This window comes from Ictidomys tridecemlineatus, chromosome 3 (assembly GCF_052094955.1).
Source record: "Ictidomys tridecemlineatus isolate mIctTri1 chromosome 3, mIctTri1.hap1, whole genome shotgun sequence".
NCBI classification, from domain to species: Eukaryota; Metazoa; Chordata; class Mammalia; order Rodentia; family Sciuridae; genus Ictidomys; species Ictidomys tridecemlineatus.
In genome coordinates, this window is record NC_135479.1 from 21,981,793 (window position 1) to 22,007,989 (window position 26,197).

The 26,197-nt window shown below is 53.0% G+C and overlaps 3 protein-coding genes across 4 annotated transcripts in view; 2 read left to right on the forward strand and 1 right to left on the reverse strand.

Moving 5' to 3' along the window:
* Positions 1–26,197, forward strand: part of Top2a (DNA topoisomerase II alpha) — a 323,275-nt gene that overhangs the window by 260,017 nt on the left and 37,061 nt on the right. The gene's annotated exons all lie outside the window — the stretch shown is intronic.
* On the reverse strand, positions 34–24,589 carry Thra (thyroid hormone receptor alpha). The gene is made up of 9 exons (XM_078042060.1): positions 24,374–24,589; positions 12,569–12,922; positions 10,109–10,176; positions 9,259–9,359; positions 7,171–7,318; positions 6,349–6,554; positions 5,124–5,270; positions 4,410–4,668; positions 34–3,385 (listed from the first exon to the last, which is right to left on the reverse strand). Exons 2-9 carry the CDS (start codon positions 12,619–12,621, stop codon positions 3,135–3,137), a joined length of 1,233 nt encoding a protein of 410 aa, XP_077898186.1. The 5' UTR covers positions 12,622–12,922; positions 24,374–24,589; the 3' UTR covers positions 34–3,134.
* Positions 24,028–26,197, forward strand: part of Med24 (mediator complex subunit 24) — a 34,864-nt gene continuing 32,694 nt past the window's right edge. The window contains exon 1 of one of the 2 annotated variants that reach the window (XM_021724196.3): positions 24,028–24,191. In XM_021724196.3, the coding sequence (XP_021579871.2) occupies positions 24,070–24,191 (122 nt within the window). In that variant the 5' untranslated portion in view covers positions 24,028–24,069. The remainder of the gene's footprint in view (positions 24,192–26,197) is intronic. The other variant, XM_040268812.2, reaches the window with a different exon arrangement.

Here is a 26,197-nt window from a genome sequence, read left to right on the forward strand (position 1 = left end):
GCACACAAGTCTAAGGGGGGGTGCCCAAGGGGGTTATTTTCATCATATATTTATTACATAAATATATAGTAAAATAGACGAGCAACAATTACCATAAAAATATCTTTCTTTAAAATCCTGACCCAAAACACAACGGGGTGAAAAATCGCACATAACAGACATACTGATTGTCAACGTGGGGCAGGAGTAGGAGCCCCTCAAGTCACCCCTACCGGTCCCACCCCTCCCTGGGAAAGGGACCTACCTCCTTCCCTGTTTCTGGCCACAACCCCCCTCCCCCCACCCCAGCACCAGCTTCTCATACATTCAGTAGCGCCTCTGGGCAGTGTCCCCCTCCCCCCACCCAGGAGTTCCCAGGGCAGGAAGTACTGTCCCCTTTTGGACGGTGTCTATGTCACACGCCCTGCCCTCTCCCAGCCCTGCAGACCTGCCACTGGGGATAGGGGTAGGGGCTCCTCCTCCCCCACCCTCCCCAAGTCTGAGCAGGGAGGAGGCTGGATGAGGTATGTGTGTTATAAGTGATGGGAGGGGAATACTGAGATGGAGAGGCGGGTGGTGGGGGTGGGGTAGTGGTCATGGCTCTGGCACCCCCTTGTCCTGGCCTGGCCCCCTCAACCTATTCCCAGCAACCCATCCTCCCACCAATACTGCACCTGCTGCCCCACCCAGCCTGCCCTAGTGCCCCGGGCCAACACTGGAGGAGGCATGCTAAGCACCCACGTCAAGGCCATTCCCCCTCATTAGCACCAATGGCCCCCAGGAGAGGGCCCTGTCCCTCACTTCCTCAGCAGGGACTGGGACAGCTGCCTCTCTAGAGCAGGTGCGTGGCACTCCTGAGTCTCCCTGGCTCCTCCCCCATCACGTGTACTCACTCACACATTCACACACACATACACTCCACATCACTGAGGGGAAGGGGAAGGGCCAGCGGGTGGGGGATCACAGCTCACATGATTGAGAAGGGTGGGGGGATTCCCATGTGCATGTAAGAGGCCACCATGTCCATGGTTGAGAAAGGGGATAGAAAGACAGGGGTGGGGCTGGAGGAAGTGGGGAGACAGCAGACAGGTCAGGAACTCTATTAGGCCCCCAGGTGTGGGAGGAAGGTATGAGAGGGCTTCCCCATGGGACTGGAGGAATCCAGGAATCAGTACCCCAGGAGAGAGAGAGAGAGAGGATAGAGACAAAGACAGCATGGGCAGCATGGGGGCCCAGAGGATTGGGGCAGGCGTTCAGACAGGTGACAATGTGTTCTTCCAGGCAGTCTACCTGGAGGAAACACCTGAAGAGTGGGGAAGGACACTGCCCTGGCAGACAGCTGAGCACTGCCTTTGTGTGTGTGTGTGTGTGTGTGTTTGTGTGTGTGTGTAGGGGGCTGTGGCAGGCTGAGGGTCAGAGTGGGGTGGCAGGTTCCCCACTACTTAAGACATTTGTGCCCCAATAGTGCAAAGCGCAGGAAGCCCTGGCACCCCTCCCCTGCCCCCTGCCCTATTCCCCATGGCTTCCGGGGGCATCTATGTCCACCCATCCATCCCTGCCGACATGCAGCCTTGAACCCAGGGCTCTCTGGTCTGCTCAGTCCGTCTCCCTCATCTCTTCCTTCCCACCTGTGGGAGGGCCACCTCCTCCCCCCCTCTCTCCCCTGAGGAGTGGGCATTGCCAAAGGCAGGAGGAAGAGGAGGGCAGCTCACCCAAGTGCAGACCAACAGAGCACTCCTCACCAGGAGGGTGGGAGATGGCTCAAGCCAAAGTCCCTGAATAGAGAAAAGAAGAGGGGGAAAGGGGTCCCAGGGGCAAAGGGGTGGCCAGCCTGAAGAGCTTCAAAGAAAATAGGAGGAGCACCAATTGCCTCCTCCCCTGGGGCCCCAACCAAGTGCCATCAATGGAAACAACCCCATTATATGCCTGCTCGCCTGCCCCAGTGCATTGAGTGGGGGTGGGGAAGGAGGGCAGAGATCAGAGAGAGAGCCCAGAAGACAGGAAACAGGGAAAGAGTCCTACAGGGGTGGAGACCTGGGAGACGCTCACACACAACCCCCCCACCCCCCACGCAGCATCTGGATTTAGCTAATACTGCAGGATATGAGGAGGGAAGGGGCCTGGGCCACAGTTTTTTCCTGTGTGGGTGCCAAGGTGCAGAAGGAGGGGGGATAGGGAGAGGCCCCTGGGGCTGGGCACTTGAAAGGGGAGCTGTGTGGGCAGTAGGGCAGGCTGGTGAGGGGCCAGCTGGCATCCAGCGTGAGAGGTAGATGGAACTCAGCGGGCACGAGTGGCAGAGAGCAGAGAAAGTACTGGGGTGGGGGTGCCAAAGGGGCACAGAGGGAGGGGCAAGGCAAGGGGGTGGCCAGGACCCTGTTGTGTCAACTCACAGCTCTGATCGGCAGCCCTACTCTGGGGAATTAGGGAGGGGGGTTCTCTCTGATCTGGGGGGAGGAAGGGCAGCTCTCAAAGTGCATGGGGATGGGAAAGGGGGGGATCCTTCCCCTCTGGCCAGCCTTAGTTAATAACTTAATATCTCTCTCTCTCTCTCTCTCTTTCTATCGCTCTCTTTTTTTGTCTTTTTCTCTCTGTCTAGTTTTTCTTCATTTAACTTTTCCCCTTGCTTGGTTTCCAAAGTGCAGATAGGATGACTATCATTTTTTAACCTCCAGGGGAGGATCCAAGCCAAGCCGTTTTTTTTGCACCCAGGCATCTGGGAAAGTAGAGGCCCTTAGCCTGGAGGGGAAACCTAGGCCAAGGAACTGGGTGGGGGAATCTCTTGTCTGTGTAGGGTGTGAGTGAGGGCATCTTCCCCCATCCCACATTCCTCTTATCCCTACAGTCAAGATGGCTTGTCCCTCTTAGTTCTCTTCCCCTACTTTCTTAGGGGACGGGGCCCCTGGGAACTGCAGGACACGGTCCCAGCCTCCCATACTGTCCTTTCATAGCAAGTTCATTTGTTTGCCCTGTCTCAGGGCTGGAGGTTCTGAGGGGGACCTGGGCAGTGCAGGGGTGTGTGGGAGCTGCATCTATCCAAGGATGAGAGGAAGGAGAGAAGAGGTGTGTGGGGGGGGATCTCCCTCAGCCCCCAGCTCTGCCCCTTCTCTCCAGGCTCCTCCCCACCAGCTCCGCACACCCTCTGGCCGCCTGAGGCTTTAGACTTCCTGATCCTCAAAGACCTCGAGGAAGAGTGGGGGAAAGAGTTCGGTGGGGCACTCGACTTTCATGTGGAGGAAGCGGCTGGCGTGGCAGGCCCCGATCATGCGGAGGTCAGTCACCTTCATCAGCAGCTTGGGCCAGAAGTGCGGAATGTTGTGTTTGCGGTGGTTGACGTAGTGCTCGAACGCCAGCAGGTATGCCTCCTGACTCTTCTCGATCTTGTCCACACACAGCAGGCCCGAGCGGTCTGCAAAGAAGAAAGGGCATGACAGGTGAGTGGTGAGGGTCTGAGAGAGACATAGGTGAAACATGGGGGAGGATGTGAGCAGAGGGGTTAGGAGAGATCCAGAGAAGAAAACTGCACTGAAGGAGATGTGAGGACCAGCCGCCAGGCAGGAGGCATGGAGCAATACATAAGGAAGACAGGGGAATGGGGATGGGGGCCTGGGACAAGAGGAAAGTTTGGAGAGAGGGGAAGACCAGGGGACAGAAAAGCGTTGGTGGGCAGAGCGGTGGGGTAGTAGTGAGGGAAGAAAAGGGTTTGGGGGATAAGAAGTAGGACTTAGAGATAGAAGGAATGGTGGACAGAAGGTGGATGGGAAGAGAGTGTGGAAGGTAAGGAACAAAGGAATATATTAGAGACAGAGGATGGGGGGCAGAGAGAAAGAACAGGGCAAAGGCATGATAAGGAACAGAACAGGGACTGGGGAACAAGTGATAGGCCTGGGGACCAAAGATGGGGTGGGTGACAGAACAGGGAATAAGAGACAGAGCGCAGGGCTCGGGTTGTAGCTCAGTGGTAGAATGCTTGTCTCACAAGTGTGAGGCACTGGGTTCAATCCTCAGCACCACACAAAAATAAGTAAAAATAAAGATATATATCCATCTACAACTAAAAAAAAAAAAAAAAAAGAAAAGAAAAGACAGAGGGCAGCCTGGGTGATAGACAGGTAGCCTGCAGAAGAGGGAATGTGTCAGAGAGAGAGATTTGGGTACAGAGGTTTTGTTTTTTTTTTTTTTTAGAATTTTAACATTTATTTATTTTTTCTTAGTTCTCGGCGGACACAACATCTTTGTTGGTATGTGGTGCTAAGGATCGAACCCGGGCCGCACGCATGCGAGGCGAGCGCGCTACCGCTTGAGCCACATCCCCAGCCCCTGGGTACAGAGTTTTTAAGATTAAGAAAAAAGGAGAGCCAACAAGCTCAGGGTTCAGCCTAGCTCTGGAGTCCCTGTCAATTCCTGGGCCCTCCCAGCCCACCAGCAGGTACCTGTTGACATTAGCAGCACAGCCTGCAGCAGAGCCACTTCAGTGTCATCCAGGTTAAAGGCAGAGAGTGACTTGCCCAGTTCAAAGATGGCGTCGGAGACCACTCCCAGGCCGCCATTCTTGAGCTGCTCCCGCTTGACGGCCATCTCCCCGCTCAGCGTCAGCGTGTCGCTCTCGGGGTCATAGCGGACAGCAGCCCGCAGGGACATGATCTCCATGCAGCACCCCTTCAGGAGGATGATCTGGTCTTCACAAGGCAGCTGTGGGGCGGCAGGGTCACAGGACCACTCAGCACGGCCCTCCCCATGCTCCAGAGTCTCTCCCACAGTTGACCTGATGCCGAACCATGTCTATCCTATTTTTACTTAAACTTCACAGTTAGGCCTCTGAGGGAGGTCCTGTTAATCACCCCAGCCCACCGCAGATAAGAAAACTGAGGTACAGGAGATTTAGTTAACTTGGCCAAAGTCCAGCAGCTAGGAGAGCAGCCTGTTTCCTGCCCACAATGAGGAGAACGCTTAGGCTGCTTGGAGGTAGGTGGCCACAAGGAGACTTGAGGGGAGAAGGGCTGGGGAGGTAGGCACAAGGAGTTAGCAATGGTTGTATGTTAGTTATAGGACTCCCTGTCCAGAGAACCTTAGAGGAGCATGCAGTGCCCTGGGGAGCATGGTGCCCTTCAACTGGCACCACGTCTCTCCTCCCATCTGCCACTCACCTCGGAGAACATGGGCAGTTTTTTGGCAAAGTCCACCACACGGGTGATGGCCGGGGTGATGATCTTGGTAAACTCGCTGAAGGCCTCTAGGTCTACCTTGTCTCCATCAGGCATGGAGACGATGGGTGACTGGCCAATGTCATCCGGCTAGAGGAAGAGATAGGGGTCATCTGAGGCTGCAGACCCCTTTCAACCTCTCACTGAGGCTCCCTGCCCACCAGGGGGAGCTCCAAGGCAGCCTGGGGAAGAGGGGCCAGACAGGACTAGCTGTGTCCCATCTCCCAGGTTTTGGGGCAGAGGATAAACCCTAGAGAGCACTCCAAGTCTGCCAATAATAACAATGGTAAGAATGGTAGCAGCAGTAATGTAATAATAATCCCAGTTGTAATGACTGACCAAGCGTTAGACTACATGTTCTACATATCTTATTTAATCCTCGCCACAACTCTGAGGAAGATAAAATTATCACCATTTCACAGAGCAGGAAACTGAGGCCTAGTGTAGTTAAGTATTAGGGCCAAAGTCATATGACTACATCTTGATAAACATCTGCTTGGTATTAGAGCACGATTTTTTTTTTTTTTTTTTTTGTGGGTGGGGAGGATATTGGGGATTGAACTCAGGGGCACTCAACCACTGAGCCACATCCCCCAGCCCTTTTTTGTATCTTATTTAGAGACAGGGTCTCATGGAGTTGCTAAGTGCCTTGCCATTGCTGAGGCTGGCTTTGAACTTGCAATCCCCCTGTCTCAGCCTCCTGAGCCCCTGGAATTACAGGCGTGGGCCACTGTGCCTAGCTGAGCACATGCTTTTAATAGTGCACTGTTCCACCCCATTGCACACTCTATCAGGAACCAGGATCCAGTTTTTGGTCTCCCCCGTCCACATAAAGACACTTGTCCATCTTCTGAAAAAAAAATAATCATCCATTGTCACTCAGTTTTGCCAGGGCCTAACACAACACCTAGAGCCAGAAGAGGGCACCTCTGCACTAAAAATTTGATGAGTAAAACAAGCCCTGTCCTCATAGAGCACCCCATCTTAGGAAATAGGTAGGACCAGAGAGCAGTGATTTTGCATATGATGTGCAAAATCAGGACGACCAAGGTGTGGAGAGTATCAGCTCTGGGCTGGATTACACTGAGGAGGCTTTCCATAGGAGGCAAGCCTCAGAGCCCACTCTCCTCTCCTGCCAACCGGTTGCTGCTCTCCTGGTGCCCCTTACCAGGAATTTCCGCCTCTGCTTCCAATGGCTGCCCTGGGCATTGGTGCTGCGATGGGCTTCTGTGGCAACATGGATCAGATCCCACTCTTCAGGAGTGGGCTCTGGTCGCTGCTGCAGAGATCGGATCATCTCTTCTTTTCGTCGCCGCTCCCGATTCTGCTCAATCAGCTTGCGCTTGGCCACTCGCTTCGAGTCATCTAGAACCACTGTTAACAGAGACAAGAGACTCCTTGCAGGGTACTCTCCCTCCCCTATCCACAGTCCTCTCAAAAGCTATTCTTCTAGTGCAGAGGTTGGGCAAAACCAAGGGTCAGAGAGGTTAAGTGACCACCCAAATCACCTAGGAGTTGGGTGGCACAATAAGGGGGACAATGTCAACTCCAATTTGGAAAGATCCAGGGTAGCATTATGTTATGGTCCAATAGGTTATGGTGATAACAGTTTCTAGATGATCCTGCCTCCCAGTCCCCAGCCAATAAAAATATCCCCTTACCCAGAAAGGAGGTTTTTCCTGGGGGTCAGGATCACAGTGCTAGGAGAGTTCTCAGGAGTTCATTTTACCAAACAATGCCCTCTCTAAGTCCCATAAGTAGTGAAAGGCAGGTGGGCACTGGGGCCCATGTGTAAGACCCATAGAGAATCCTGTTCCCTTTCCCCTTATGATAAGGGTATCAGGGACCAAGACTCTGAACAGTCCACCACCAACCTGACCTGGGTTGAACTGTGACTCTGCCCCCAAGGGTACAATGGAAGGGAAATGCCATCCCTGAATCACCCCTAGCCCAGCTGAGTGGCTCAACTCCCCCGGCCCGTGCCCCTTACAGTCCATAGCCATGCCCACGGCAATGCACTTCTTGAAGCGGCACAACTGGCACTGATTGCGGGTGATCTTGTCGATGACACAGCAGCTGTCATATTTGCAGGAATAGGTGGGATGAAGGTTCTTCTGGATTGTGCGGCGAAAGAAGCCCTGGGATAGGGGGAGATTAAGCAGGTTCTAATCATGACTTCCCCTTCCTGGGCCAACCACACAGCTCACTGGGGGTTGGTGAGAGAGTTAAGATCAGTGAAGGAACCTGGCATCCTCCTGACACCGCAGGCACAATGACCTGAGAAATACAGCCCCCAGGCTGCAGAGAAGTGGGGAGTATCTGGGAATGGCAGAGGTAAGAATGACGGCTGCATTGGTGAGCACTGGGTCTGGGATGTTGTGAGAAGCTGTGAAACCTGAAGGAATAGCAGCTTTGGAAGTCCAATTGATATCTTACTTTCCATCTTGTTAACCCGACATTGACTCATTCTCATATACAGTATGTTGCTTGTTGCCCATGCAGGTGGAACTCATGAAATAGGAAAAGTGAAAGTCATGAAAAAACACTGGGTATGAACTCTATCAGCTTGAAAAAAAAATTACATGTATCAGGATTAGTCTTTGCTTTAAAGGAAAAATCTCAAGAATCAAGGCGGTGGCAATAAAAATAGCTAGGACTTGAACTGAATGCTTACTATGTAAAGATATACCTTTTTTTCTGCATTATTACATTTAACCCTGATGACAATCCTACAAGGTAGAAATTGTCATTGTTTCCATTTTGCACACTAGGAAACTGAGGCTTGGAGAGATTGAGCAATTTGCCCAAAGTGATATGGCTAACTAGACAGCAGAGCCAGAACTCAGCCCCAGGTAAAGGATAGAGGACATCAAGGTCTGAGATCTTAGATTCTGGGGTACATTAAAATCATCTAGTGCAATTACAAAAAACACAAGATTCCTGGTTCTCATTCCACACCTACAAAATCAAACTCTCTAGGAAAGGAGCCAAGACATTTCTGTCTTTGGGGGAATGTTCCCTGGGACCCAGATGTCTTGGTCTATGCTACACTATGAGCACTGCTTTTAGGAGCACTGCTTTGGAACTTAAATCCCTGGACCACCAGATTTGGTTGACATTAAGAAAGTTGAGTAGCTTTTAAGTTTTCACTTTTTTTTTTTTTTTTTGTGTGTGTGTGGTGCTGGGGATTGAACCCATGGCCTGTGCATGCAAGGCAAGCACTCTACCAATTGAGCTATATCCCCAGCCCAAGTTTTCACAGATTTTTAATTGATCTGTTTCTTGGAAAGTCTGACATTTGCAGAAGGTGGTGATCCTGGAAAAACCCTGCTGGCCGAAACAACCAAAGTGAAATCTAATTAAGCCTCCCCAAGTCTATGACCTTGCCCCTCTGCCTAGGGAGAACTTGCTGTTCTCATCTCCTGTGTGCACCCACGATATCCCCCAGCACTTATTCTCACCCTTTCAGGTGCATTGGAAGCACCTGGGAAGCCTGTTTATAGTCAGAATCCCTGAGCTCCAGCACAAAAAGGTTCTGACCAAGAAGGGGTGGCAATGTGGCCTTGGAATCTGCATTTTAGCTAGTACTCCAGGTGGTCCATGAACCACATTTTGAAAAACACCAATGTCTGTTTCAGATCTGCTCCTCTCTTGTAGGCTGTGGGCAGCTGGAGGGCAGGGCATAGTCTGCACTCCTCACTCCTAATAACTGCATGGATGGGTAACAGCTGACATTTATCCAGGGCTTCTTATGTGCCTGGCACTGTTTTACACACTTCATGTGAATCATCTAATTCTACCAACATCTCTATGAAACAGGTAGTATGATTATCTCCATGGAATAGATGAAGAAACTGAGGCTCAGGAAGGTTAGGCCATTAACCTGTGAGTGGTAGAACAGGGATTATGAATGAGTGAATAAATGAATGTTTAAGAGAAGAAAAATGATGATATCACAGGTGGGCTTTAGGTTAGATATTTACAGAGCTTGTCTGTCATGCCAGGTGCTGAGGGACTCAAAGGGAATGAGAAGGGGGCTCAGGTGGTGGGGGAGGGGCAGGAGATGGCTGGTCCATACCTTGCAGCCCTCACAAGTGATACAGCGGTAATGATAACCGGTTGCCTTGTCCCCACACACGACACACTGCTCGTCTTTGTCCAGGTAACTAGGGATATACCCTGGGAGGGAGGAAAGGATGGAGGCAGCAGGCATGGCGAGGAGCCCAGCAGAGAGGTTCCTATACTTTTCCCCAGCCCCAACTTTTCTTTTCTGGCCCATCTCCTAGCCCGGCCTTGCTGAAGGGATCTCTGTCTCCAAATAGAAAGGTAGAATCCTGGAGATAATATGGGAGCTAATTTTGTCCACCCCTTTTTCTACAAATATACCAGATATCAGTTCTTTTGACTGCCCATTTAAGGTTCCCCCCCTTCATTTTTTTTTCTTTCTTTCCTTTTTTTTTTTTTTTTTTAGATGAGGTCTCACTACATTACCCAGGCTGATCTGGGCTCAAGTGATCCTCCTGCCTCAGCCTCCCAAGTAGCTGGGACTACAGGTGTGCACACCATGGGTACATTTTGCTATATCTAAGGCACAGAGGATGGCAGAGAGAGAAACACAAACGGGAGCAGCTCATTTCAGAAGAATACAGACCTTCCATCCTCCATCTCAAGCTCTGATTCTGGTTGGGGGTGTAATGTGAGGAGATCATGGGAGAAAGGAAGAGGCCCTCCTTGTCCTAATCCCTCCTCAAGGGCTGGAGCATGTCCCATATCACCACTCTCACCCCCAGGTAAATCCATCCCAAGCCCTGTAGGAGGCTCTCCCAGGGGACATAGAAGGTGTTAGAAGGGAACCTAGGCCCAGAGAGGGCCCCATATGGTCTGATGGGGTAAGAGTACAGAGAAGGGGTACATGCAGCCAGGCTCACCTGACATGCTGGTTTTCAGGGAACATTGGCCGTTCTTTCTTTTTCGCTTTCCATCTGGTGACCTGGCACTGGATGGGGGCAAAGTGAGTAGAATCACAGAGCAGTCTTTGGATAGCCCTTTCTTATCCAAGAGCCTCATTCGATCTTCCAGGCCCAACTCCTCCATCTTAGGTCCTCATCCTACCCACCCCCAACATCAGCTGACATAACTTGGAGAAGGATCCAGCTATCTGGTAGCTGCAGGGGAAAGATAAGGGGCTTGACTAGGGCAAAAGCATGTTTTAGGACCCCAACACACACACGCACACATGCACACACACACTCACTCTTTCTCTCTCTCTATGTATGTATGTCTATATATATATATATATATACACACACACACACATATACCCCCCCACACACACTAAAGATTTTAAACACTCATAATACACAGGATATCCACATATTTAAGCCTTCAGCAGATGATAAATATGCAAAAAGAATCATCAGAATATTCTTAAAGCTACGTATCATTTTGAACACATACATGCAACGGGACACCTGTGCATATGAATAACAATACAACCTTCAGTATAAACCCAAGGATGGAAATAAGGGTCTACATATCAGTGCAACTTTCAGGGCATTCTCAAGTGTGTTATGTGACTTCTAGGATATGCCTCTGGACAGCCACCTAATATTACTACCCCTCTCACAGTGTGAATGCATTATTTGATTTCCAGGTCATGCACACATGCTAAATAATCCATAATGATTGAAAACACTAGAGTCACCCTGTTCCTAGCCTCCATTTAACACAGCAGCAAACGGTGACACTTGTGCCTGATGACACTGTGCAATGAAGTCAGAGCCAGGACAAGGACCCTGAGCCCCTTCATGCAAGGTATTATTAGCAACTCAGTCATTTCACATATATGTGGCTGGGTTCTCCACATACATGTTACATAACCTCAGTGCATGCAGGTTACATAAGCCCTCTACACGCATGCAAGGATTGTATAACCTTCCACACCCACCCTGCATGTGGCACGTTGCACGGCCCCTCCTCCTGGAGCCGGATGCAGCTCCCAACACACTGACACAGTGACCTTGGCCAGGGTCACAGTCACAGACAGCCCAGTGCTCCACACCCCCTGGGGATTACCCTTGTCTGGTTCCTACAGGGCTGGAGGGTCAGACCTTCCTCCCGCCTTCCAGAGGAGTAAGTGCAGAGGAACTCGGCCACCTAGGCCCCAGTGGAGTGACTGGCTTCAGCAATTACCAGACTCATAATTGCCGTCCCAGGGACAGTCACAAGGTGGCGCGGGAACATGGGGGAGGGGCTGCAGTCTGGGGAACTGGGAACTTGCATTCCTGCCTTTGTACAACCTCTCAGGGCAGATTCTCCCAAACCTACATGAGTCTGGGCAGGAGCTACAAATGACAGATATACAATGACAAGACAGACAGACTTTCCTTCTTATATCTTTGCCAGAAGCCAGCCTTTCAGGGAGGGGGGTTACTCCAGCACCCTGCCTAAACAATTGCAAATCCCCCATCCATTTCCTCTCCTTCTCCAGGGAACCAGTTTTGAGCCCTAGGGCTTTGCCTGGCCAGGCCTCTGGCCTTCTGGCTCAGGATCTGATCTCCTAGGCAACAGCCAGCCACACTGCTCCCCAGAGTACCCCCACCCCCACTCTTTCCCTAGCCATAGGCACAAGCTGTACCCAGCTCCTGGGACAACATGCCAACTGGGACAGAGCTCTGTGCCACTTGGAATTGATGGGAGGGGAAAAGACCCTCTAGGCTGCTCAAGGGTAGTGCACATCATAGGTAACCCATCCCTAGTTATGTGGCAGGGCTGACTCCTCACCCACCTGTAAACAAAATCTTTACAGTTGGCTTGCACTTTCAATTCCTGGGAGGACCTCCATAGCAGTGCCCACCCTTAACCATGAGCAAGGAAAAGCTTGTGGGGCTCCCAATAGATTCCAAACTCAAGCGTGGGTTATGACCAATAGTTATTGGTGCCTGTGCCCTGAAATGTCAAGTTATATGCAGTATGGCTTATGGACAACATAACTGCTTGGGGTCAGATGGTGAAAGGGCTGATAAGGAGAGGAAGATAATGGTAATGCCTTTTGGATCACACATGCCCAGATGAGGGCACCAACACTGGGGACGCTAGAGACTGTTCAGCAGAGTCCAGGAAGGGGCCATATGCCTGCTGCCTATGATTATTCTGTTCTAAATCACTTTGCCCTTCAAAATGGGCACCTCTCAATCCAAATGTCTAATTCCCTGTGGCATCTAAACATCCCTCATCTCCTGGATAAAGGTAGTAGGCATCAGGGTTGCTGGCCTCACACCCATCTCCTGAGGTACTTAAAAGGTAGTGCCTCAAAAGGGAGCTCAGTTTTCTTTTGACCAAGCCCTGCTGCCTAGGAGTGGGAACTACTAGGTTGTTGGACCCATTACCTGTTCTCCTCTGGGTCTGACCCACACTCCACCTTGCTTGGCTTCTGTTCCATTCACTTCAATTCCATCCAGGATGCCCTCCAGCACGCCAAGAGACTGGGGTGGGCACAATGGCCCCCCCGGCACACCCACAGGCCACCCACCCACTCCCACCCAGGCCCTAGGGCACAGCACCCATGGTACCCGCCTCAGCACTTGGCCTTTCACACCATGCCCTGCACCCCAAGTGGGGCGGGCGGTGGGAGGGGCCAGGGAATGGCAGGTAGGATAGCTGGGGAGTAAGCAGGGTTTATGGGGGATCCTGGGCTAGGGGCTGGGGGAGTAGCTTCAGAGTCTCGTCCTGTCCAGAGATCCCTGTGGAGAGAAGAGAAAGGCAGGGGTAAGAAGGCACCACTGGCAGGAGGTGGGTAGGTTTCTTTTGGTGGCAATATTTGGGGCTTCTGGGGCTCATAATAAGATGGCAGTGGGCATGGAGGGCAGGTGCAGGGACAAGACCAGAATGACCTTGGATCACAGCACAGCAGTGAAGACTGGAGAGCCATATCCCAAGCCCCAGACATGAAAAGATATGGAGGGAAAGAATGAGCTCATCTTGATTACCTACATGGGTAGCAGATTTTTTTTTTTTTTTTTTTTTGTGATTCTGGGGATTGAACCCAGGGCCTTGTGCATGCGAGGCAAGCACTCTACCAATTGAGCTACGTCCCCAGCCCCATTGAAACAAATGAAAGGTCCTTAAGAACTCTCTATTAATTAAACTTTAGTTATTACTACCACCCCCATCCAAGTTTTCCTAAGATCCATCAGTATCTTTGTTGTAAGAGGGGACTAGAGATGAGCAGATTCCAGCACAGGCATAGGGTGCCCACAAAGGCCCGGGGGAGGGGCAGCATGCAGGGATCCTGAATGCTCACCTTAGTCCCTTAACAAACCGAGACATTGAAAGAAACTGGGTACTGACCTCCCCTGCTGCTGACCTAGAAAGAACCCCATAACTCTGGCCCCTCAAGGATTCCAGACCTCCAAACAAGGTCCCAAATCCCACTGTCCATTCTGAGGACCAGACTTTATTTATTATTAATTTTCTTTTTATTGGTAATTGAACCCAGGGGCGCTTTACCACTGAACTACATCCCCAGTCCTTTTTATTTTGAGACAGGGGCTTGCTAGGTTGCTGAGGCTGGCCTGGAACTCGTGATCCTCCTGCCTCAGCTTCCCAAATAGCCAGGATTACAGGCATACGCCACTGCACCCAGAAAGGGCCAGACTTCTTGGTTTGGTTGAGCTGCTACCAACAAGGATAGGAAAGGACTCTAATATGTGTTGACTGAGTGGATAACATGTGCCTTCTCAAGTGGGCTTCAGAACTTTACAGATGAGGAAACTGAGTCTTAGAAAACTTGACTATTTACTCGAGTACATATAGCGAGGAAGCAGGTGGCTCAGGAATTATAGCCTCACAGCCTGGCTCTCATGCTAGCCTTGGTCTGATACCTGGAGCCACAGCAGTGCCATTCCAGGCCCACCGTCCTCTGTACTGCACCCCTGGCTCTGGGCTGCAGATCTGTGGCAGGTGCAGGCATATGGGAGGGAGGGGGACAAAGGGTACAGCTCCCCAAGTACAACCTCCATCACATGGCTGCTGCACCAGATACCTTGCCCTGGGCCCCCTGGCCCCACCCCCGGAACTGATAAGGAGCCAGGGTAAGAGGAGGGGGCAGAGATAAGTTAAGGCATTGAGCAGGGCCTCTGCACCCAGACAGCCCCTGGGGTGGGGAGTGTGGAAGGAGCACAGAAAAGTGGCTCATTTTGCTTCTGACATCCCCCCCTCAGGCCAGGACTGGGCAGTCGGGGCTGGACAGAAGACTGGGGGGTGGTGGGGGGAAGCAGGGAGCTTTAGCCCAGGGAGCCGTCAAGAAAGTAGGTCAAGTTTTTCTTGGCTTGTGGAGAAATTCCTGTTATAAATTTATAATGGCGTAGCCAGCCCTTAGGGGTGGAGGTTGGGGGGAGGAGAAGGAGTGGGTGGGGATGCCCAGGGGCTGGGCACTGAGGCCTGCTACTCTCACCCAGAACACAGAAGGGTAGGGGGCGAGAAAAGCTGTGGGGGTTGGGTTGGACAATAGAGGCTATTCTATTCCTACTTCTATCTGAGCCCAGAGGCTTCATTTTGTCTGTCTGCCTCTAAATCTCTCTCTCTCTCTCCTCTCTCTCTCTCTCTCTCTCTCTGGGTGTCTCCCTGTCTCCCCCCAGGCTGTGCCTCGGTGCTTGGCACACCCTGGCTGCGGTGCTGCCCCCGCCTGTCTCCTGCCCGCCTGGCACACTGCCACCACTTGTTTACAGAAGCTGGAAAAATCCACTCGCCAGCCGGAGGCCCAAGCGCCCCCAGGGAGGGGAGGAGGCAGGCCCAGGAGTGGGCAAGCTAAGAGAGGGGCAGCCCTGGGGAGCAGGCCCTCAGGGCAGGCAAAGAGGTCCACATAGGAATGGGCATTAGCAGCTATCAGTCAAACTGGGCAGGGAACCCCAGCAACAGCCACAGGGCACAGGCAGCTCCTGCCCCAGGTTTTAGCTCTGGAGGACCCCCCTCCCCCACACCCCACCACTACCAGTTGCTACAGGGCTGACCTGGGGCAATGCCAACCTAAGCCACCCTGTTTATTTCCCCTTCCCCCTCCCCAGCCCAGCTTTAACTCCAAATGTGTCTGGGCACTGCCAAGGGCTTGCACGTGCCTACTGGGGGAGGGGCAGGGTCCTTTTCTGCCCCACCTCTGTGCAGAGCTGTGCCCTGGTGCCACTCAGTGCTGCTCAGACTATAGTTAGGCCCTGGCAGTGGGCAGAAGACCAAGGTGCTGCCCTTATTGCCTAGGGCACTCTTGCCTGGCACCTACTAGGAGTCTAGAATCCACGGGGACTCCTTGATATCTCTTCAGTGACAAATCTGGGCCTCTGAGGAAACACACAGCCCATGAAGAAGGCCTAGAATGTAAGGAGGCACAAACCATGTGAGCCTGTTTAGTTGGGGCAGAAAGAGGTCAGTGGGGAAGGGGGCTGGGACAGGGATACCCTCCCTGAAGGGCAGCCCCTTTCCCCTCCTCCAGGGGTCCAGCTTAATATTCCTAAACTCCTTCCTGGAGCATCCTTTGCAGAGGCATAGGCTCGGTCTCAAGGAAGCCGAGAGGGTGGAGCTACGGACTCTGAGACTGCTGTCTGCTGGACAGCAGGACAGTAAGACCCACCTGTCGGCTGGCCTGGCTGCCCACTCCCTCTTTGTCAGATAAGAGCTGCCTCGTGGCAGCGTGGGCAAGGTGCCCGCAGAGGGGGAAGCATTTCATTAAGCTTAAGTGCTTCTGTGATGGGGGTACAGGGATGAGAAGCCAATGCGGCATCCATGGGCACCATGCCAGGTTCCCACTGCTGTCAGTCCCACTCCGCAATCCTGTGGATCTGAGGGACACCCCCAGAGGACTTCTGGGGCTGACAGCAGGAACTGTCTGCCTCTAGGATCTAGCTTCAAACACTGCACACCATGCTGCCACCCGGTGGCTCTTACTCTGAGCTTGGTTTTGGCCCCACCTTTCTGGGGCCCCTGAACTTTGCCCTTCATGTTCTGAAGACAGCCCTGCCCTCCTTCTTGAACAAGCACACAGACACACATACAGGAAAGGGGGGTGGCTGAGAAAAGGGGAGAGAGAGGAGGAGGAGGGGGCAAAAAAGGTGATAGGGAAAGAGGGGAAGAAAAATGGGAAGGGGAGAGAACAAAGAGACAGCACAGGGATGGGAAGGTAGAGCTAGGGATGTCAACGTAGTAAAGGGAAAGAAGAAAAGGGAAGGATGGGAAGAGGGTGGGAGAGAAGGGGTGAGGTGGGAAAGAGGACAGATAAGGGGAGGAGAGACCGATGAAGGAAGGGAGACAAAGGGAGAAAGGTAACAAAGAAAGATGGGTGGGGGGTGCTTTGTGCCCCGCCTAAGTCCCTCCCCATGGAGGCTGGGGGAAGGGGGAGTAGGAATGGTTTCCACGGTGACAGCTGGTTCTTGGTGGCCTGGCATGTGGGCTATTAATAGTGCTGTGGGTAGGTTCACACCTCCCTCTCCCCTTCCCCTCTGCTTGCTGCTAGGGTGGGGGGAGATGCCTCCCCCACCACCCACTCCTAATCATCCAGCGTGGATGCCCTGACTCCACACCACCAGGGCCAAGAAGGGCAATACTAAGGGACCAGGGCAGCCACTGTAGCCCAAACACACATGGAATGCGCAGGCAGACAGGTATGCATGTGCAGACGCTGCCCCTGTGTCAAGGTGGGCTCCCACGGGCAGCCACCAACCCAACTGTCTGTGGGAGTCTGTGGCCACTGCAGCGCTGCAGCAGCAGCACACACCCCACATTAAGGGTCAGATGCTTCTCTAGGGCTGCGACCTCTGTTTCCTTTTCCAGACCCCCTTCTCTTCTATTCTCAGGTATAGAGGGAACAGGGCTGCCCCACCCAAATCTGTTATCCTAATGCCAGGAAAGGGGAGTGAAGGCAGGAAGGCAGGTACAATTTGGCAGGTGTGATGTGGCACAGAAGTACACAGAGACTTGGGGCTTAACAGGCATGGAGGGCAGGAAGGGAGTGAGGCAACAACACCCTTGGGTGGGCGCTCCCTGGGTCCCCTAGGAGATGGGATTCTGGAGCTTAAGGACAGAATCTCATCTCCCAGCTATTATGGGGACTTAGAGGCTAGAAAATGGGAGATGGGGTGGGGGGTGTACATAAGGGGGAGACTGGTTACTTAAACAAAGGATTCTCCCTGCCCCCCCCACAAATAATATAACAGGAAACTCCCCCCTGCAGGTCAAAGACAGAAAGACATAAACAGCAGCCCGTCTTGGGCCAGATGCCCAGTACTAACATCAAAGACAGCGCTTCCCCTCCCACTCCCCCATAACCTCACCCACCTGCTTCTCCTCCCCCCCCCCTCCTGCAACCCAGGCCAGCTCCAGTCAGGTATTAAGGTGGGCATCCAGGACTGGGGGGTTACCTCCCTGGTCATGTTCAGCCCCCATGCCCATTGATGGATGGCTGGGCTTATAGCCATGCTCAAGAGTTCAGCACCTTGCTTACCGGCCCACAGAACTTCAGGCCCCCTGTCCTAATTCCCCTCAGGAACAGGAAGCAGGAGATCTAAATGATCAAGAAGGCAGAATGAGGAGCACCCCCCAAGTTGGGCATGGCATACTCTCCCCACCCTCCCCCCAGCAGCCAGTGGGTAATTGGAGCTGGGAGCTGGGGCAGCTGAATGCTGGAGGCATGAATGTCACAGGGCCAAGGCGTTTGCTGCAGATGGCATCATGGGCACAGCAGGGCTTGGGGTACTCCCTCTGCACTCTTCTAAGGCAGAAGTTGTCAGCCAGCCCTGGGAGTCTGGCCTAGGAGGGGAGGGAAAGGTGGAAGGGAAAAGAAAGGCAGGGATGTTCTCCCAGGCGCCCTATGGAGGCAGGAGCTAGCCCCCACCCAGGGAGAACTGGCAGAGGCAGAGGGAGGGAGAGGAAAAGAAGGAGAGACAGAGGGGAAGATAGGGAGGGAGGAGGAAGGAGGGAGGGAGAGAAAAACGGAGAGGGATTGAGAAGTTCGCGTGCATGTATCTGTGAGAGGAGAGAAAGAGGCAGAGAGAGAGGGAGAGGGGGAGAGGGGGAAGAGGGAGGGAGGGAAGAAGGGGGAGAGGGTGAGAGAGAGAGAGAGAGAGGAGTGAGAGAGAGAGAAAGCTAGAGTGCACAAGCAAATGCAGCTGAGTCTCCCGCACACACACGGACACGTGCAGACACACACACTCACCCCGCATGCGCAGACCCGCAGGGCTCCAGCACGGTTCCAGGAGATATTCAGAGCCCTCCCCAGCCCACACATGCACAAAAACACTCTCACATGGATGCGTGCACAACACACCCACTCACTGATGTGTACGAAAATGCTGATAGCCACCAAAGCCCGTCCCCTCCTCCTCCCCAGGCCTGGAAAAAGAGAAAATGAAACAGGCAGCTAGTGCTCAGACAGCCAAGAGCCCATCTCTTCTGAGGAGGAGGAGGAGAGGAGGAAGAGGCAGAGGGGAGGAGGAGGAGGAGGAAGACAGCAGTGACTGGGGGCTTGGCCCAATCACGCAGCTCTTTGCCACTGCTGGGGGGTGTGGCTGTGCCTTTGGCACTAACTTTTAACCCCAGTCCCTGCTCTCCAGACTGAATGCCCACTCCCAAAGCAAGGGAGCAAGGACACAATAACATCCATCTGGCTCCCGTGGTCTACCTAGGGAACATCTAGCCCCCACTCTTGACTACCTCGTACCAATCAGGAGGGAGGTTGCCATTAGAACCCTAACTTTGGCCTGCCAGGTGACACTAAGGTGAAGACACATGTGTCCCCACTACTGAGAACAGTCTTAGTAGTTCCTAGTGGTATGTGCATACCCAGCCTACTGTGTGCCAGTTCTGAGAGGGGAGGAAGATCCCCAGGCACTGCTTACCATATCCACCAGCAATGGCTTGAAGGAGGTATCTTCCCATCTTAAGGAGGGTTGTTTGTTTTGCAGTGCTGGGGATGGAACCCAGCCTTTGCACATGCTAGCAATGGCTCTACTACTGAGCTACACACCAGCCTGAACTACCTAATGTCCTTTATCTTCAGTCTGAGTAGGAAGGACATCATTGTTTCTCAATAATAAAAACCTAGGCCCCAAATCACACAATTGGTGAATGGCAAACACCTAGCCTCCCAACTCCCAGGTAGAGATCTTTCCACAGTCAGGCCTGCCTCCCCCCATCCCCCCAGAGGCACCAAAATTCCCCAAGCATCTCTACAGCTGTGAGAAGTGGAATTGAATGGGTTCCCCTTCCACAGCCTCTCAGTCACCCCATCATGGGGCATCCACCATTGTCCTTGCTTCACCTTGAAGGGCAGAGGCTGAATAAAAGGGGATTGGGGAAGAGGGGATCCTGATCCTCAGGCTCAAAATAGGAAAGAGACACCACAGGAGACACCCAGGATCTCCAGGTACCAGGCCCACCATGCTGGTCCTTCCTCAGGGTCTCAGTTTCTCTCTGCTACCACCCTTCATATTAATGCCTGCTCTGTGCAGGGAAGTGGAATCTGGCATCTGTCAGCCAGGATGGGTCCTGGTAGCTGCAGTGTTGGGTCCCTGAGAGGAAGGGTGCTGTTCCTCCCTGAGCTCTGTGCCATACCTACACAGGAGAAGGGAGAGAAAGTGGGGAGAAGTAAAGACTTTCTTTGTTATCTCTCTGTCCCTTCACTCAGACTTGTCCCAAGAGAGATGTAGCTATGTACAAAGATTCATGCATGTTCCCTTAGCTAAGGAGGTGTGTCCCAGGCTGAGATGCCAAGGACTTTTTTTTTTTAAATTTAAAAAAAAAAATTTTATTTGTACGTGGACCCAATGCCTTTATTTTACTTATGTGGTGCTGAGGTTCAAACCCTATGCCCTACAACATGAGGCAAGCACTCCACCACTCCACCACTGAGCCACAACCCCTGCTCCCAAGGACTTTTTTTTTTTTAATACTTTTTTAGTTGTAAATGGGCACAATACATTTATTTATTTAGCTTTATGTGATACTGAGGATGGAACCCAAGGCCTCACACATGCTAAGTGAGTGCTCTACCGCTGAGCCACAACCCCAGCGCCTCCCAAGGACTTCCTTTAAGCTAAAAGGAGAGAGTCAAGGAGGGTGGGCAAGGGAATCTGCCTTGGGCTCCATACACTTGTTCATGGTTGCAAAAATGTATAGGATAAAAAAAGATTTGATGTGAAGGGTTGAGGAAGCTAGAAAATGGAGACCCCACCCTAGTTCCATTCCTTTTCTTGTGATGTCTAGGAGACTCAATTTTCTACCACACTTTTCTAAGAAATCTTGGGAACCCCAGGCCCACAGGTTTCTTCCTCTACTGTAAAGCTTACACATATAGCTTGGTATGAGTGTACCAAGGTACTCCCCCCGCTTTCTTTGTATTGGGGTGGTTGAACCCAGGGGTACTGTACTACTGAGCTAAATATCCAGCCCTTTTTAAATTTTATTTATTTATTTTTTATTTTGAGGTCAGGGTCTTGCTAAGTTGCTCAAGCTAGCCTTGAACTTGAGATCCTCCTGCCTCAGCCTCCAGAGTTGCTGGAACTGCAAGCGTGCGCAACCATGCCTGACCCAGACACTTTTAAAATAATTTTATGTATTTTAACTTCTCTAAAGGTCAAAAAGCTAAATGAGGTAGAGATTACCATCCCCAATTTATAGATAAGAGGGAAGTTAATCACTCTGTGCAAGGTTGCAAAACCAGCAAGAGGCAGAGGTGGAATTCAAACCCAGGGAGACTCTAGAGAAAGAAAGAAATAAAAAAAAAAATATCTGCAGGCTGGGGATATAGCTCAGTTGGTAGAGTGCTTGCTTTGCATGCACAAGGCCCTGGGTTCAATCCCCGGCACCACAAAAATAAATAAATAAATCCCTGATCTACTGGGAAAAGGATACTTTGCTCTTTCATCTTGCTAAGCGTCTCCTGTGACCAAGCCTCAGTTTTCCTTCCTGTGGCAGCCCAAGGAGTCTCCACAATGGAATCATTACCAGTACCTCCTCATCCAAGTAGGCCAAGGCTAGAAGGAAGCATGGCCAGAAATGTTTGGTGCCTCCCTGGGCTTTGAGTCCCCTGCCCTTGTGCCTATTGCTCAAATTCTCCTGCCCTTTCTGCCCTCTCTGGGCTGGAACCTGCTGGTTTGTGACAGGGCCTCACTGCGCCCCACAGATTCTGAACAGCTGTACCCTCAGAACCAGGCTTGAGCCGAACAAGAAGGACACAGCTGTTGGGCATCTCTGAGGTGGGTCTCAGCTGCCAGGGGTGTGGAGAAAGGCCATTGCAAGTCCTGATGTGGACCCAACTGACCCAGTCCTGCCAACTCCAGCCAATATCCACTGGCTTGTTTAGGATCTGCAATCTGCACAGCAAGGGTGTCCACAGAACTGGTGTCCCCTGGCTGGACCTGCCAACCTAAGGGGTCAGCATGGACAGTAGCTGACCCCTTTGACAGTAGCTGACCCCCCTCTTCCCCCTTTCCCAGCCCCCAAAACTTGCTGGTCAGCTGCAGCTGCAGCACTAAGGAAGTGCAGGATGTCCTGAGCAGCCAGCTGAGCCCCCCAGCCCCCCACCCCCACCACAACCTCCCGCTGACCCCAGAGGCTGGGCGGGCGGGCGGGGCAGAGGGCCACAGTTTGAGTATTAACAACTGGAAAAGTATGAAGAACAGTCGCTGCCAGTTCCCAGCTTGAAAAAAGAGGCTGTGGCAGAAACAGAAACAAGGACAGGGTGAGAGAGAGTTACAGACTGGCAGAAGAACAAGAGAGGGAGAATCAGACACCCCAAGACAGAGCAACAGAGCAACAGAGAGACAGCATTAGAGAGAAATTCCAAGTCAAAAATACACATCACTCACGCAGACACTCGCCAGCCTAGGGCCTCCTAAGGAAAGCTTCCAAGTTTGGACAGGAGAGCCAAGGTGGGAAAAGGGGCGGACTCCCGGTGGGAGGCAGGCACTCAGCTGGGGGCAACAGAGGGTCCCCAAGAAAGGCCCAGGCAAATAACCCCTAGCAGGGGCAGTTAGGTCCCTTTTGGCTTTTAGGGTAGGGTTTAGAGATCTGCTCCTTAGGAACCAGTTCTTCCCAAGACACCCTCCTCCCCGAGCAACCAGGACAATCCCAGCTGCTAGAAGTCACTGGACACTGTTTTGGGTCCATGATTCGGCCCTCTGGAACCCCCCTGTGCCCACTTGCTCTTGTTTCTCTGTCCCTCCAAAAGGAAAAAAAAAAAAAGTCCATTGCCAACAGTGCTGAGTCTAAAGGAAGCAGACAGAAAGAAGGTGAAGGAAAAAAGTCTATGATCCTGTGCATCTAGGTGTATGCCAGGCAGCCCTGGTTGCAATGTGTGCACCCCGGGCTGTCTGAACAATGCTGGCGTAAACCTGTGACTGTGTGGACTGGAGCCTTGTGCATGCATCGTGCACCTGAGTCCGTGGGACTGTGCGCAAATAAATGCACCTGTGTCTGGAGTTCCCACAGTCAATCAATTAACAAGTGTCTACAGAGTACATCCTGGGCTAGGTTCTGAGAGGGATCCAGAACTCTTCCAATGATTCTTTCAGGTCTCAAGGAGCTTGCCATCTAGTAACAGTGGTATGACAAGCAATAGTGACTGGAATGTGTTATTTAGAATGTAATCTTTGCACCATTATGCAGGAAAGTCTTTTCATTCAAATTTTATTTTTTCAGGAGCAGGGTTGTTTCTTTTTTTTTTTTTTTCTTCTTTCTATAGAACCTCTGGGTTCCACAGTAAGAGTCCAGAAAATACTTGTTGCTAAGTTGTGTACACATGTACTGATGTGTAGCTGCATTTGTGTTTGAGTGACAACAACTGCCACGGCAGGCGATGATGACTTGGTGACTGGGCACATGTGAGCACGTGTGTGCTTGTGAGTGACAGGGTCTTTTGTAATTGTGCGGGCTGTGTGCAAATGCTCTGTGTGCATGCATGCATGCAATAGTGACTTTTTCTGTGTGGGTGACAGTGACTCCTCCTTGCCCCTGCGTGTGACAGCATCTCTGTGTGACCCTGTGCGTGGGTACATGCATGGATTGGTCTCCCTGCTCTTGGTCTCCCGTGGGTGTGTCCCACCCTGAGCTCCACAGTGCATCAGCAGGCAGCCTCTTCCCTTGTCCCCATGTGGGTGTGTCCAGCAGCTCCTGTCCTTGAGTCTGCCTGGGTGTCCCTGGGTAGTTGTCTGTGTGGACATATCTGTGTCTGCATGCCACCTTTGCTCCCCTTTTCATCTTGCAACCCCCTTTATTCCCCCACTCCTGGGGCTGGAGCCAGTATTGAGAGGCAGGTTCCCATTTTACTGGCTTTCCTTCTATGCGCCCACCCCTCCAATCCCTGGAATTGATGGCTCTTTCCATTGCTTGTCATCCCTCCAGGCCTTCCTTTCATATTGGACAAGGGAGGGCCCTAGACAGAGAAGGGGCACCAGAGACACGTTGCAAAGGGAGGGAAACAAGGAGGGGGCACACAACACAGCTCTATTCCTTCCTCTCTGCCCCAGCCATGCCAGCCAGCAACTCTCCTTAAGTCATCTAGGGACCATCAAGCACATCCCCACCACTACATGCACACACTCCCCCCACCCCACCCCACCAGCCTCGTTTTTTTTGCAATTAGTAATGTTGCAACCAGAAAGCCATGCTCAATTGGGGAGGCGGGTGAGGGGAGGGGGACTTCCCTCTCCTCCGATCCACGCAAACCTCCCCCCCCCACCACCACCACCGCACTCACACTGCCCTCCGCAGCTGGAGGCAGCTTTTGCAAAGGCCACTCGGCCTCCGAGGCTAGGGGTGGGGGCTGGTGGGGGCAGTCCTCCGGCGCACCGTAAACAAACCGCGGCGCGGCGGGCGGGGGAGCTCCGGCAGCGGGGCCGGCCTGGGAATGCGCAGCAGACCGGCCGGACAGAGGCCGGGCGGGCCCTCGAGGGGGAGGCCCAGACGCCATCTCCTTCGGCGAACCCCGGGGCCCACCGACCTCCCAGCAGCACCTCCCTTCCTCAGGGCGTAAGTTGCAAGCTCCCAGGCTGTGACAGGGTCACCGGGGCGCCTGGAAAGGCTGAAGCTGGCAGCGGGTACCCCCTGGGCGCCCCCAGCCCGCCTGCAAGCTGCCCACAGAGACCCGCGGCTTTGCATAATCAATCGCGATACATTTGCATATTAATGCCCCCTCGCTCCCTCCTCCTTACCTCGGCGTGGCGCGCTGGACCCGGCTGGGCAACGACGCTGGGGTCTCAGCGCCCCGTACCGGGGGCGTCCATGGGGGGCCGGTGGGGCCCGGGCCGCCCGCCTCCAGCGCCCGGGTGTGAGAGCGAGTGAGCGCGGGGGGGCGGGGGGCGAGTGTGGCGGCCCCGCGGCTCCTCCGGCAGAGGCGGCGGCCGCTCTAGCTCCTCCCTCCTCCGCCCCGCTCGGGCTGGGGCTCAGGCTCTGGATCTGCGCGCCAGGCCGGCTCGCGGCTGCTCCCTGCAGGCCGCCTTGCAGCCGCCGGCCCCCGCCCCCCGCCCCCCGCCGCGCCCCGGGACCCTGGCCAGCGGCTCGGCTGCCCCCCAGCCGCCCGGGCCCCTGCTGGGCTCGGAATCGCCTTCCCACTTCGACGGCTCCGGCAGGAGTGGTACTTGGTGACATGATTTGGAAAAGATGTCATTTAAAAAACAGCCTTTGCTTTTTGAGGGAATTGGGGGTTTGAGGGTTTGCACCTTGGGGTGGGGGAGGAAGTATTGAAGAGCTGCTTCCACCTAATAAATTGGGAAAGAAGGCCAAATATAAAACGCTTAGAGGTGTAGAGTATGTTTCGGAGTTCGGGTCCCTTATCTACCAGTAACTCACTTGTATGACCTTGAACAAATCACCACTGCTGCGGGGTTAGTGTTACCTCCAGTTAAAAATGAGAGGATTGGGCAGGTGAATCCTGGGGTCCTCTTAACTATGTTTTTAATCCTTCGGGGGAATCATTCTCCTTAACCACCTTCCCTCATTTCTAACATTAATACTCATCCACTGCCTCCTCTTTCAAACTACACCCTTCTCAGTAGGGGCTCTTTGTATTCAAGGCCACCTGCCATTTCCCTAACAATCTGCTCCCCGGGCTGAGCTTCTAAGGGGTCAAGACTTGCCATAATCCCTCATCTCCCAGCTTTACTGACGTGGTATTTCCTCCCATGTTTGCCCCACCAAAATCCAAATGGTACCAGGGCCAACCTAAGGAGGCGGGAGGGCTGCGTACACAAAGATCCCCTTCCCGGAAGAAGAGGTCTCCACTGCAGCCCCACCCCCCTACACACACACACACACACACACACACACACACACACGAGCGAGCGCACACACACATACACACACACACACACACCTGCATTCATGGACATAAAACCATGCCAGTGACGCCAGAGCCCCTTTCATCTCAGGACCTCTTAGCGCCAGGCAGAGGTCTAATTACTCTAGCACCCCCCCCTCTGGCCCCGCCGGTTCCCCCGCTGTCATTAGCCCAGTTTTACCAGCGGGGGCCACAAGCTTCCCACGGTTCCCAGGGCGGGGCACTGCCTTCACAGGCTGTTCTTGGGGAGGAGAGAGAGAGTGTGTGTGTGTGTGTGTGTGTGTATATGAGGTGGGGGGAGTGTGGACTGCTCTCTGCTCATCGCCCAGTTTATACTGGGCAGAATCACTTGCTGAGTTGAGGTTCTGACAACAGCCTATCCAAGTTCGGCTCCCTTTGCCCATCTTAGTCTTAGCCACCTCCATTCTCTGATGGAACCATTTCTCTTACAGCGAGTGTTAGGGTTTGCAATACATATCAGAGGGGAGGATTCCTTTCTTGGAGCCCCTGAGACCATGAGGATGAGAAGAGCAGCTGGGCTGACACACCCATGGGGTGTGCAATTAATCCGTGGTGATGAGGGCAATGCAATAGGTGAAGGGCACCTGCGGTGTGCAGTGGCAGCTGCAGTGGGGGAATTGAGGTTGCAGTGTGCAGAATCAGCACGCAGTAAGGGCACCTGTGTTCAGTCTGGGCTCAG

Bases quoted from the DNA above. Each gene is read 5' to 3' on its own strand.
- Thra (XM_078042060.1), bottom strand. From the start codon at position 12,621: ATGGAACAGAAGCCAAGCAAGGTGGAGTGTGGGTCAGACCCAGAGGAG. The intron at 7,319-9,258 runs GTATGGACCAGC...CCCCTATCCCAG, and splicing joins TCACTTGTGAGGGCTGCAAG to GGCTTCTTTCGCCGCACAAT. The intron at 5,271-6,348 runs GTAAGGGGCACC...CTCTTCCTCTAG, and splicing joins AGCAGAGGCGGAAATTCCTG to CCGGATGACATTGGCCAGTC.